Raw genomic sequence first — 14,138 nt, 5'->3', positions numbered from 1 at the left:
ATGCGGTTCATGGTCAGTACGTCAGTAGAACATTTTTTCATCGCTAACATTTCAATGAAATATTGAAATATTGTGGCCACGTTGTAAAAATGGTTCAACGGGTTCACGAGGCAATTTGCAAAGGAATGATTCCAGTCCCATTGACTCGCACTCGCATCATTAAAATGCAGCCTGATTTAAGTATACCAACTAGACCGGTGCCCGGCTGTAGAGCACCGAGTCGGTAACGATGGAAGTTGGAGATCCATGCCCCACCCAGCTATGCAATACCCGTTGTACCCGTGTCAGAGTACCCGTTCCACCCATCTGTGTCTGTCCCTTTTATGCCCATATATGGAGATTTCTGGATCTGTCTCTCTGTGTCCCTTTATTCCTATATTTGGAGTTCTGTGTCAGGCATGCCAAAATATGGAGTGTTGTGATGTCAGAACAGGCCAGCTCCATATATGGACTATGGGCAGGGGCCCTGTCCAGAGCCCGGGCTCTTTTGGGTCCGACCGACTCGACACCGGGCACTGCACTCCCTGTGGCGGTGTGGAACGTGTGAGTTGAATTTGAAGTCGGTGGGGTGAATGGTTCTCGACTTACGCGGATTACAGCTGCACACACATACGTACAGACAGACATGGTGCAGTGGTGCCCGTCGGGCACTGGCCTACTTGGAACGATGCAAGTTGGAAATGCATGCCCCACCCAGATATTATGCGTTGGAGCCTCTACAGCGGTGCCCATTGGGCACTGGCCAACTTGGAACGATGCAAGTTGGAAATGGATTCCCCACCCAGATATTATGTCTGCATGCCCCACCCAGATATTATGTCTGTCTGTCTCCCTTTTATGCCCATATATGGAGTTCTGTGTCAGGCATGCCCAAATATGGAGTGTTGTGAGGTCAGAACAGGCCAGCTCCATATATAGACGCTGGGTAGGGGCCCTGTCCAGAGCCTGGGCAGAGGCCTTTTTGGGGCTCTTCTGGACAACCGTGGGTACGACCGACTCGACACCGGGCACTGCACCACCTGCTGTGGTGTGGAACGCGTGTGGGTTGTGGAACGCGTGTGTCAAATTTGAAGTCGGTGGGGCTAGCGGTTCTCGAGTTATGTGAATTACACACAGACATACAGACAGACAGAGACTTGGTGCATTTATAGATAGACTAGAATGGTGCACGTGGAGCGGTGCTCGTTGGGCACTGGCCTACTTGGAATGATGCAAGTTGGAAATGCATGCCCTAACCAGATCTGCTGTGGTGTGGAACGTGTGTGTCGAATTTAAAGTCGGTGGGGCTAACGGTTCTCGAGTTACGTGGATTACACACAGACATACAGACAGACAAAGACTTGGTGGATTTATAGATACAGGCCCTCATTTATCAACCGTGCGTACGCCAAAATATGGGTGTACGCCGAAATTACCGCAATTTTCGGCATTTACGATTTGCGCCAAAGATTGAAAATGATCTTGTGCCAAGACAAAAATCACGTCTGGTCGGGAGCTGTCGTACGCTTTGTCCTCACCTGTTTTTCTGTCGTAGAACAGCGGAGCAGCATTGTTTGACCAGCTGAGAGGCTGTCACAGGCATCGAAACATATGTATGGACGGACCACAGTGATAGAGAGAGACAGATAGACAGGACAGGAGATGCACCTTGCAAAACAGCAGCGTGTGTGCGCGCCTATTTGTTATATAATTCATGGTTCACAGGTTCAGGTTTTCGTTCACTAATATATCTTGTTGTATATTAAATGAATAAAGACTTTAATAATTTAATATACAACTAACAACACAGTGACAGTTGCTTGCAAATTGCGATATGTGCGTGCGTGCGTGCGTGCGGGGGGGTGAGGCGGGCAGCAAGGGAAGCGAAGCGAGAGGAGAAACAGACAGGGTAGTCCTAAAGCTTTATTTAATTCATGCAGGTTTATTTATTTAAGATACAACAAGTTGCTTGTGCGTGCGTGCGTGCGTGCGTCTGTGTGTGTGTGTGTGTGTGTGTGTGTGTGTGTGTGTGTGTGTGTGTGTGTGTGTATATGTATGGGAGGGGGCAGCAAGGCAACTTAGGCAAGCGAGTGAAACTTTTTTTTTCCTGTAACCATGGTTTCCAGGTCGTATTGCAGTTGTTCATGTCGCAAAAACGAGGGCGAGGCTTGCTTTCATAGGGCGTGCCAGATTGATTTCAGCCGTCACATTTATTACTGCTAGGAATGAAATTAGGAAGGATCAGCTGTCTGCGATCACTTTGTAAATGCCGACCCGACGTGGGTGTACTACGAATCCTACACTCGAATTTGGGGCAGATTTTACACTCAATTGATAAATGAGGGCCATACTGTACTGTAGATGTCACCATCAACCGAAAACTGTACATGTACAGTATATGTGCATGCAGTGTGTCCCTCCATCATTTGTGTAATCTTTGGTTGTGTCTCAAAAGGAACCAGTTGAGGGGTTTGGGGCATTTCCTAGTCAGGTTTTCCAGGCACATCCAGCTGGAAGGGAGCCACGGGGCAGACCCAATACCAGATGGTGGGATTATCCACACTGGTCCACACAATGCCTCAGGATTCCCCAGTCCCCAAGTTCAATTTGCTTAATATGCATGCCACGTTTCAGTGGATACACTTTTGAATGCACCTTACGTCTAACCTCATCTATATACTGTAAGGCTGATATGGTTTTAGATATGGATTGGTATGTAAATATCAAAAGTTGTCCCTTATCTGTTGCCCTATAGATGTCCAGTACCCACAAACAACAGGCCGGAGAATGATAAAGGCGGATTGTGCTGCATTCCCCACTGGGATGGCCTGTCTTAAATTGAGAGCAGTATAGCAGGAGCCCTTAAACGAGAGCACCAGCTAGGTTTGTGAGCAAAGATCCTCACTGGATTGTTTTATGGTGCATTCTGGGGATTTTGTAGAACACACTAAACATCTGACTACCCGGGCAGTTTGCTCCCTACTGAACCATGGCCCGGTTTGAGATACCCTCCATTCTTCCTCTCCATCAATCACATGTCACAGGTGTCACGTCATTCATCAGACATGTGCAACATCCATTTATCCAATCAGTCTAGTCCCATCCCGGCTCCAGGCACCAGCCAATCCACTGACTCCATCAACCTCTTTAATGTCCTCTGCCAGATTGCTTTCGCTTTTCATTTTTATCTGCTAGCTTTTCATTTTTATCTGCTATGTGCTGGTTTTATTTGAGCCGTTTAGGTGTTTTTCCCCTCCCTTTTTATGTATTTATTCATTGGGTTAATTTTGTGAGTTTCTCCCTTATTGATTTGGGTGATAGATTAGATATACAGTAGGGATGGGCATTTTGGTAAATGGCAAATGGTGCATTTATATAGCCTTATAAGGCGCTTTACATAGATTGTGCATTACATTCACCCATTCATACAAACATTCATACACCGATGGCGGCGGAAACCATGCAAGGCACCAACCAGCACATCAGGAGCAATTAGGGGTTCAGTGTCTTGCTCAAGGACACTTCGACACTAACTCCGGGGGAGCCCGGGTTCGAACTGGCAACCTTGCGGTTACCATCCAGCCACTCTACCCCTGAGCCACCGCCGCCCATTTTCTTGTAAACTTGTACATGTGGAGTCCCTCTCTAAAACGAGATGCTGCATCTCAAGGGGCCATCATGCTCCCAATACAATTCGGACAAATGTACGTAGTGTTCAAGCATGGATAAACATGGTGTGACATCATATTTATCCAAATGAACATTACGTTGCACATAAGCCTCGGACACAACAACTGCAGTATCATACTGTATATTTGTTTTTCTTTCTGGAAATATTTACCTCTGCCGTGTGGTTTGATAGTTGGCTCTCTATCAGCTACGGGTTCAGAGCAAAGCCTTTTGTTTATTTTAAAAGATAAGGCATTGAAAATTAAAAAACTCTGTCGTTTACGATAGTCAGCCACTCATATTTGATACAGTCTGTTTCTAGAGAACATTTTTACAATTTGGCGGCGGTAACATTAGCGTTTTCTTGCCGTCAGTTGATTCCTCATATCCAGATGAGTCAACCCGCCGCTATAATTTGTTTATTTTTGGAACACAGTTCTTATTTGACGCAATATAAAACAAGTCTATGGGAATTCAGAATGGGGGGAAATGGGTTGTGTGTTTCATTTGTTGATGGCGAAGGATAAGGTCTGTAAATTAACACAATTAGCAAGTTGAAATGTTTCATATTGACTTTCATGCATCCTATACTTCTGTGCTATGAATCTCTGGCCTCCTCTAGATTGTAACACTGTGTGTGTGTGTGTGTGTGTGTGTGTGTGTGTGTGTGTGTGTGCGTGTGCGTGTGCGTGTGCGTGTGCGTGTGTGTGTGCACGTGTGTGCGTGTGCGTGCCCTTGTGTTACAGGTATCACAGCTAAGGAATTCATTGACCAGAGAGGGAAGCAACAGAGCCGATATGAGCTACTGTTGGACTTCCTGTCCGAGATGCTCTCCGTTGCACGTGAAGACACCAACATCTTCAGCCTGAAGGACACGGGAGACCGGGAGTTGGATGTTCGCTTTGCAGTCAGAGCTGGCCCTTCCTACATCCGGCCTGAGAAGCTGCACGGTTATCTGGCTGCTCATAAACAAAAGGTTTGTAATTGTCACAACTGCACCAAGGACAAGTTGTCATTTAGATGCAGTCAATTTAAATGTGTATCAGACGGGTCAAGGGTTTCTGCAAGGCGCTGCAGCATTGCTGTAATAGTTTGAGCATGTCCTCAGACGACACGGAGCGATTGCTAGAGTTGCACGTGTTTCATGCTGGCCTTAAGCGCTGTTCTTCCAAACAGTTTACAGCCTCTAGTGCCGTGTAAATACAGTTTGACAGTTGGATAAGTGAAACTGCATAAAACCAGCAACCGTGACAATTATTTGTAACAGTGACCATAGGCAAAAGTCTTCTCGAACCACAAGGGCATCGGATTGATCGTATAACTGCACTGGCCTACAGATCAATGCGACTTGACTCTCATTTGTGAGGTGTGAACAACTCACTTTAAAGTGAGAAAACATGCTGTGGAAACTGGCAGACTTCAAGTTCAAGTTTATTTGTTTGCAGCATTATGGTACACTGATTAGGCTCTTATTAGTCGTAATTAGTCTCTCTGTGTGTCTGTGTAGCCTGCTGTATGTCATTAACCACATGGACTCAAATCACAACACAAAGCCATGGAATGTTATGTGCATGTGTCTGCATCCCCCGATTACTTTCCTGGAGCATATCGATCATCCTTTGTCCACGTCTTTCTCCAAACGTCAATAACATATTTGAGAAACAATGAACATTTAATTGCAGTTTAATTTAACATTTTGAAACGTAACATTTGCCTAAGCCTAGACCCTAAAGAAAACACGTATCCATATTTATCAAAACAATCAGACCTACTTGTAATAGCACATAATATAATAATAATATACAGTACGTATAAGCATATCTTGTCACCAGCCTCACAGCTCACACTGCTGAATAGAAGAACTGCTTACAATACAGTATACCATAGATATATAGCATTACAATTATGTATGCATGTAAAAACCTTTGCTAGCACAGTATTTATAAAGATTCCTATTTACATTTGGCCAAAGGTGACAGAGCGTTAACTCTGGGTTACTTCAGTAACCTCAGTTTATCAAGCGAATCGAGCGATGGCGCCACCCTTAGGCGATTCTTGAGTGAGATGAGCTTAGATAAACACATTAGTACACTTGCCCACGAGCAGCCAGCTTATCAATGAGCTACTTGCATTTGTCAAGGGACTTTAGGGCTTAAAGTTCTCTGGCACTACATATTTAGAAAAATAAATACAAATTATATATTACTGGGAAATACTGTCGGATGTCATATGATGCATTATTATTTTCCTTCCCGTACCCGTGAGAGGTGGCCCCATTTATGTATTGTTTATATCTCATAACTCGGAAGGACTGCAGTTGGTTGTTGGTTGTCTAATAGAATAGAATAATCTTAGGATGATTTCATGCCATTTGAAGGAGATATCCTGCTCAACTATATTACTATTTAAGTGGTATCAGTGGTAATACAGTTCATAGACTGCACACCTAGAGTCCATGCCGTTATTATATGTTGTTTTGTTATGCTGAACCATTCGGTACGCTCTGCACGGTTCAATATACCTTTACGGACCGCAATTTTTTCGGTTTAGAGGGAAAAAAAGAAAAGAAAAAAAAACATCACTACAGAGTTCCCTTCGACCCGCGAGTGAATCCACCTGGTGTTGTTTGGAAGCAGTTGATCCACAAGCATCAATACACATTGGGAGCCTGTAGATCTATATTCATCAGGCAACACCATCATATTAATACATGATCATATTGATTAGCCTACCTGACGTTGTGCTCGCAGCAGGAGCTCATTAAAAGTATTTTCCGTCAGAAAAAACAACAACGAAATACTCCATGGCTGTATATAGGAACTCTTCTTGTAAGCATTATAAGCATATCCTTAAATACTTATGCAGAGTTGCATGCAACGCCCGACGCCCAGGACGAAGTATTGTCCAAAAGACGAAGATTATTGATACGAGAACGGATCGCATGGCTCTATAGCCCAGGCGCGCCTCCTGGGCAATCCTTGGTGACACGCAAGAGTGAGACGTCATCGAAAAACTCCCTCCTCTGTTTAGCTGATGAAAACGAAAATCTTAAAACGTTCATAACTCGCGATCTAAATCATCCCGTCTTTTTCTGAAAAAAGATCCTGTGTTAGACGGCGCTCCGCGGTCCAGTCGCTAGTCTCAATAGATTTATTCTTGTTGTCGATCGACTCTAGAGTGGTGTGACTATTGTTAGCTGCTACACACACAGCAACAACTTCCGCCGGTCCGTCCGGAAAAGGGGTCCGTGTTTATAAATCGAATGGGCGCATTAATGTAATGGATTAAATAACCCCGGGCAATTAAAGTGTTGAACCATAGCATCCCTATTCTGAGGAGAACTTTAGAGATTTCATTGAGGTAAAGAGAAAATTCTCTCAAGCAACGTAAATTGATTGAGTTGCACTGTGGAGGTAATCCGTTCCAAGAGAAGACACCATTGAAGATTCTGGTTTCATCAGCACTTGTGCCGGTGGGGCAAAAAGTGACATTCTTCAGTTTGCAGATAAGGGCCAGAAGCACTTTGAGGAGTTTGTTTCTGAACGATTGATCTCTACATCAAGTAGAGTAATGACGAAACTCAAGTTGAAGACCTTTTCGAATTGGATGTTAAAACGAAAATACGTATTGGAGACAAAGTCATCCAGTCAATCCAGACGATTTTAATCATCCAAGGCAGCCGACCAAGTTTCGTTCCCAAACTTGAGGAGACAATTGCTGAATATGAGATGTCAATAGTTCCCCGTTCTCTGTGTGCTGTTGATGGCACCCTGTACATTCCCACAGACAAAGCCAGTCTTGTACTGCATGCAGTAGTAGATGCCAAGGCAAAGCCTCTTGAAGTTGTCCCATAGCCTGATCTGATGCAGGAAGATCTTCCAGGTATCCCACAGCCTGTCAAAGTTCTGATAGTTGATGCCATGGGTGTTCTTCAGAGTATGAAGAAGACGTACACCAACCATGCTGAAGCTGGCAGATCTTCAGGATGCATTCAACAAACGCAGCAAAATGATGATGGCTGGCTATGATGTGGGACGCATTGTCTTTGATCGGTATATGGATCAGTCATTAAAGAATAAGACTCGACAGAAGAGAGCAACTTCATCTGTAGAATATGAAATCCATCCAGATGAAGCTCAACACGTCCATCAAGGACATTAAAAGCAAATAAATAAACTTTTGAAAATAAAATTGAAATAAAATTGAGTTTAGCGTTAACCACTTCACTAATCAATGACATGATGTATTTTTTTTGCCCTGAAGTAGGGCAATTGAAAGTTAGAGAGTTGACAAAAGTTAGCTTTTTTCCTTGAAAATAATGAAAGGCAGACCAAATTATGACGTCTGTTTTGCATAGCTCAACTCAACTCACTCAAGGACCCATAAATTAATATGTATTTAACTGTGGACCCCCATTTGAAAAATATTTTTGTGCCATTAGTGTCACCGGTGCCCGGCTGTAGAGAACCGAGTTGATGGATGATGGAAGTTGTAGATCCATGCCCCACCCGGCTATGCAATACCCGTTCCACCCATTTGTCTGTGTCCCTTTTATGCCCATATATAGAGATATCTTTATCTGTCTCTCTGTGTCCCTTTTATTCCTATATATGGAGTTCTGTGTCAGGCATGCCCAAATATGGAGTGTTGTGATGTCAGAACAGGCCAGCTCCATATATGGAGCCCGGGCAGGGGCATTGTCCAGAGCCGGCAGATGCCTTTTGTGGCAGTTCTGGACAACCATGGGTTGACTGACCGTGGGTTGACTGATTTTTTGAAAATGTTGCTGTAAGAGCCATTTCTTTTCTATACATTTCCTTTCTATAATTGATGATTCACAGTCAAGGCCAAGGTGTTGGCCACTTGGCCTTGTCTAGTCTATAGGAAGTGGCTTACAAGGCACAGGTGTTACTGAAGTGAAAGAGTCAACAGTTTGTTGACTGCTGAATGTTGTACGTTTAATCTGCTGAAGTGACGGTAAATAAATACCCTTTCATATAAAAATAAGTCAACGTTTGGACATCAGTTTTTTGTTTTTATTATACACGTCTAAACTAGTTCTCGGTTTCAGTAACCAGCCAGTGGTGTCAGTTCAGGACTGACATTACATTTGGTCAACAAACTGCCTCGGTGCTGCTTGCCATTGGGAAGCAAGTCGAACCGGCGAGGCTCGTTTGGAAGGAGGACGACACACCACACGGGCCGCAGCGCAGCGTTTGTTTGTGAAGGCGGACGGGACGGGATCATCAACCACGGCGGCACGGCGGACACAGCAGCACGGTGTCAACCCAAGCTACAGGGGTGCTACGGGGACATCGGCAGCCACGACCGCCGCAGCTGACAGCAGCGGACTGGACCGGACCGCGGCGCACGGCGATCGGGATCGCATGATTCGCATCTCATCAACGCTGACGGCGTTCAGCGTGCAATGTGGTAGGCTAAAGGCTTACCGGCGCAGCACCGACATTAAAACAATGGCCATTGTTAGGAAAGGTGTGCACACAAATAAGTGAAATAACAAATCCAATGCATTGGTAAAGGAGTGCTACTTTGCGCGCGGCTTATTATTGTTTGAAGTTGAACAAGTACTTTATTGAACAAACAAGGTCTAAATAACATGGATCAAGTGGAGGCGCTAAAGAGCGCTGGTGATGACAATGAAGTTGAAATTGAACTTGAGTCTGGGGAAATGGCCATGGGAAAACGGGTGGTCAAAATGACTCCTAAGGCTTTGTTTGAGAAAGTTGAAAGCTTGCAGAGGAAAAGAAAGGCTAAGTTGAGCAAGCTGACAACTCTGAAGGAAAATGTTACTGCCTTTTTGGATGAGACACATGAAAACGAGGCAAAAGATGCATTTCATATTTTCAAAGGGTTATATGATGAAACGAAAAGTGTTCACACAACCTTTTTGGGGCTTGTTCCGGCTGATGAAGCCAACAGACAACAAATCTTGTATGATGGAAAAATGCTTAATTTTGATGATTTTATGAAGGAAATGGGTGAGAGGTTTTATGTTCCAGGCGATGATGATGATGACAATGATGATGATGTTGATGATGATGATGATGATGAAAATGTAATTTCTGGGAGTGAGGGTTTTGTTGCCACAGGCGACAATAAAGGTGATGAAATTAACATTGAAATTGAGAGTTCTGTTGCTGCCCGTGACAATGATGTGGTTAATGTTGAGCCACACGATAGTATTTCAAATGTCACTTCCAATGTGTCAGATGGTCATAAAAGCAGTGCTTCAAAATCCAGCAAAAGATCCTCCACCTCATCTGCACGCATCAAAGCAGAGGCGGATAAGGCAGCACTTGTGGCTCGTGCTGCTGCACTAAAAGAGCTACATGCTTTGGAGGAACAGGCTGAGGCTAAGGAGGAAAAAAGAGCAAGTGGAGTTGGATGCTCAAATATCAGCCTCTACTGCAAAAATAGCAGTGCTACAGGAGGCTGGCAGCAGCGTCACTGGCAAGAAGTCAGATGGAATGGAGTCCTATTTCAGGCAAGGTGCTAAACCTAAAATCCAGCCTACTATCGTCACACAGCAATCCTCATCTCAACAGCCTCAATCAATGAAAAACCCAGTCACTTCTCAACATCACAAACATCATAAACAATCGGTGCACACAACTACTCTGGATCCTGTCAAAACACAAACGAGGCAAAAATGACCTCAACCAGTTTTGCCATCTCAAATCCATAACCTGGTATCAGGGGATGTGTACAACATATTACAGAGGCAAAACGAAATAACATCACTCCTGGTTCAAACCCAAACCTCTCAGTACTTGCCTCACAGGGAAATTCCACTTTTTGATGGTGACCCACTACAGTTCCAATCTTTCATTAAGGCTTTTCAGCACTGTGTAGAGGCTAAAACTGGTGATTTTGGTGACTGTTTGTACTATCTTGAGCAGTTCACTAGGGGGCAGCCAAGGGACCTAGTGTGCAGTTGCCTTCATATGCCACCTGAGGAGGATTATCCTTCTGCCAAAACACTTCTCAGGGAACATTTTGGGCATCCATTAAAAATAACAGCAGCTTACATGGTAAAAATCAGGACATGGCCCAATGTGAAATCGGAGGATCTTAAAGGTCTCAAATCCTATGCACTTTATTTGAGAGAGTGTGCAAATGCTATGGGGGAGGTACAGTACTTGGAGGAGCTAAACATGCCTGCTAACATGAAGGCCCTCATACAGAAGCTCCCATACAGACTCAGAGATCAGTGGAGAGGAAAAGCATGTGACATTGTTGACAAGTTCGACCTTAGAGCCTGTTTCATAGACATTGTGAAATTTCTTGAACATCAAGTCAGAGTTGCTTCTGATCCTGTCTTCAGTGATATCCAGGACAGTCCTTTGGGTAAAACAACAATTAAACCCAAACCTCAACAGCAAACCAAGTCTGGCAATGGCATACTTCCCATCTTGCCTGTACAAGTTAAGTGCTCAAAGGGAAATAAAGTAATCCAGACTTATGCCTCTCTAGATCCAGCAAGCACGGGCATGTTCTGTTCAGAAAAGTTGGTCAATAGGTTGAACACAGAAGGTCGGAGAACAAAGATCCATCTGCGCACCATGGGCCATAGTAAGGTGGTACCTAGTTGCATTGCAACGGCCTGGAAACCTCAGAATTGACTGGCAATCAATTCCCTAATGTGTTCACACAAAGGAAAATGCCTGTGTCTACTGACAACCTCATCAGTGAGGAGGAGCTGATTAAATGGCCGTACCTCCAAGGTATCCACATCCCTCGAATAACCTCTAATGTGGATCTGTTAATTGGCACCAATGCATCCAAGCTAATGGAACCGTGGGAGGTGATTAACAGTCATGGGGATGGTCCCTATGCCGTCAGAACCCTACTGGGGTGGGTTATTAACGGTCCATTACAAGGCAAGGACACTCAGAGTGGGAGTGGCTGCCCCACTGTTACTGTTAATCGCACAGTTGTGAACAGGTTGGAGGAACTGCTTATTAACCAGTACAATCATGATTTTAATGAGAAGACCTCTAAAGACCAAGAGGAAATGTCAAGAGAGGAAAGGAAGTATATGGAACTTGTGGAGAGCTCTGTTGAGCTACAAGATGGGCATTACCAAGCTTTCAAATCAGAAGCCATTACTCTGCCTAATAACCTCTGTGTTGCCAAGCAACGTATCCGTGGCCTGGAAAGGAAACTGCAGAGAAATGAAGGCTTTCACAGTGAGTACACACTGACGTCATCAACAAAGGTTATGCTGAACGGGTGCCACAACATCAGTTGGAACCAAGTGAGGGAAGGGTGTGGTATATACCCCATCATGGTATGTACCACCCTAGGAAAGGCAAGCTACGAGTAGTGTTTGATTGTGGAGCAGAGTTTAAAGGGGCCTCACTCAACAGTCAACTTCTGCAAGGCCCAAACCTAATCAACTCCTTGGTCGGAGTTCTCCTGCGGTTCAGACAGGAGTTTGTGGCAGTAATGGCAGACATAGAGGCTATGTTCCACCATGTCAAGGTGGCAGAGGAGCACAGGGATTTCTTGAGATTCTTGTGGTGGCCTGAAGGGAACCTAAAGCAGGACCTTGTAGAGCATCGCATGACTGTTGAAATGATTTGTTTGGAGCAGTATCGTCACCCAGTTGTGCATGCTTTGCTCTCAGAAAGACTGACTGAACAAGCACAGCTTTCCAGTAGAAGTCATCGACACCATCAACCGAAACATCTACATGGATGACCTACTGAAGAGTCCTCTTGATTGCAGAGCTCATGTCTGTCTGCCAGAAAGGAGGGTTTAATCTCACAAAGTGGATCAGTAACAGCCGGAAAGTGCTTCAAAGCATTCCAGAAAACCACCAATCCAAAAACCTGCATGAATTAGACCTGGACAGAGATAAGCTGCCTATGGAGAGGGCTTTAGGTCTGCAGTGGTTCATTGAAACTGACACTTTTACATTCAAGCTGAAGGTGAAAGAGAAGCCCCACACCAAGCACGACATGCTGTCAATACAATAATCAATTCTGTCTATGATCCATTAGCATTCCTAGCACCACTCATACTCCCTGCTAGGCTGATGTTGCAGGAGTTATGCAGACAGAAATGTGATTGGGATGACTCAATACCTGAAGCATTCCTGCAGAAGTGGAACAAGTGGCTGGCAGACCTTGAGAAAGTGGCAGATTTCAAGATCTGTCGTTGTGTTCAGCCCAAGGGTTTTCGGAGGTATTGCTACAGCTCAGTTGCATCACTTTTCAGATGCTAGTGAAAATGCTTATGGCACAGTCACCTACCTGAGAATGGAGAATGCAGAGAAAGTGGTTCATGTTGCTTTCCTGTTCGGCAAAGCCTGAGTTGCTCCACTGAAGCCTGTTACCATACCTCGCCTAGAAGAGTGGACAAAATGCTGCAGGCTGAGCTGCAGCATTCTTCCACTGAAGAAATCTGTCTTTTGGATGTTTGCACGTCAGTGCTAAAGTACATACAAAATGAATACAAAAGGTTCCAAACATTTGTTGCAAATAGGGTAACAACCATAAGGGACCACTCAGATGTGTCACAATGGCGATACATCCCCACATCACAAAACCCTGCCGACGATGCTTCAAGAGGATTGAAGGCAGAAGACCTGGTCAAACAGAGATGGATCGAAAGCCCAATGTTTCTATGGGAGACTGAGGAAAGGTGGCCAGAACCTCCCGTAGATGTGAACATCACTGCTGACGACCCAGAAGTTAAGCGGAATCTCTTGATGAATGCAACTGTTGTTGATGCTGTGAATGCTACTCACCAGCTGATAGCCTATTTCTCTGACTAGCAGAGGCTAAAGGTTGCAGTTGCATGGATCCTCAAGCTGAAAAAGGTCCTGCTGCACTTGAGTAGGAAAAGAAAGCAGCTCGCAAGTACTGGTGGTATTGGATCACCTGTATTGGATGTGCATAAGGAAATGCAAGCTGTGAGAGCTTCACTGGGAAGCCAGAAGTTGTCACTTGATGATCTCTCAGAAGCGGAGAAATCTATAATGTATTTCTGTCAGCAAGAGAGATTCCACGATCAGCTCCATCTACAAGCTGGATCCAATAATAGATGGAGATCTGCTAAGAGTTGGGGGTCGACTGAATAAAGCAGCTTTACCTGAAGAGCTAAAGCATCCCCTCCTTATCTAAGGACCAACACATCTCAAGCCTTATCCTCCGGCATTACAACGAACAGCTGGGTCATGGAGGAAGGAACCATATACTTTCCACTGTAAGGAAAAAATATTGGATCACAAACGCCAATTCTGCAGTGAGGAAAGTCACCACAAAGTGCAGGTTCTGCAGACAGTACAGAGGGAAAACTGGCGAACAAAAATGGCAGACCTGCCCACAGAGAGAGTGGTTCCAGATCTCCCTCCATTCACAAACGTTGGTGTGGATTACTTTGGACCCATCAGCGTGAAAAGAGGACGTAGCATCGTAAAGCGCTATCGAGTAATCTTCACTTGCATGGCAAGTAGAGCTGTT

The 14,138-nt window shown here is 44.7% G+C and overlaps 1 protein-coding gene across 1 annotated transcript in view; it reads left to right on the top strand.

The window, feature by feature from the left end:
• LOC306919737 (neural-cadherin) overlaps window positions 1-14,138 on the top strand; it is a gene marked incomplete at both ends in the record, with an annotated part of 380,035 nt that overhangs the window by 225,086 nt on the left and 140,811 nt on the right. Inside the window, one exon of the mRNA XM_079496290.1 lies at window positions 4,395-4,624. Coding sequence (XP_079352416.1) covers window positions 4,395-4,624 — 230 coding nt within the window. The remainder of the gene's footprint in view (window positions 1-4,394; window positions 4,625-14,138) is intronic.

Source organism: Electrona antarctica (genome assembly GCF_951216825.1).
Source record: "Electrona antarctica genome assembly, chromosome: 3".
Taxonomy (NCBI): domain Eukaryota; kingdom Metazoa; phylum Chordata; class Actinopteri; order Myctophiformes; family Myctophidae; genus Electrona; species Electrona antarctica.
The sequence above is the reverse complement of the archived record's forward strand: the minus strand, read 5'-3'. Positions and strand labels throughout refer to the sequence as shown.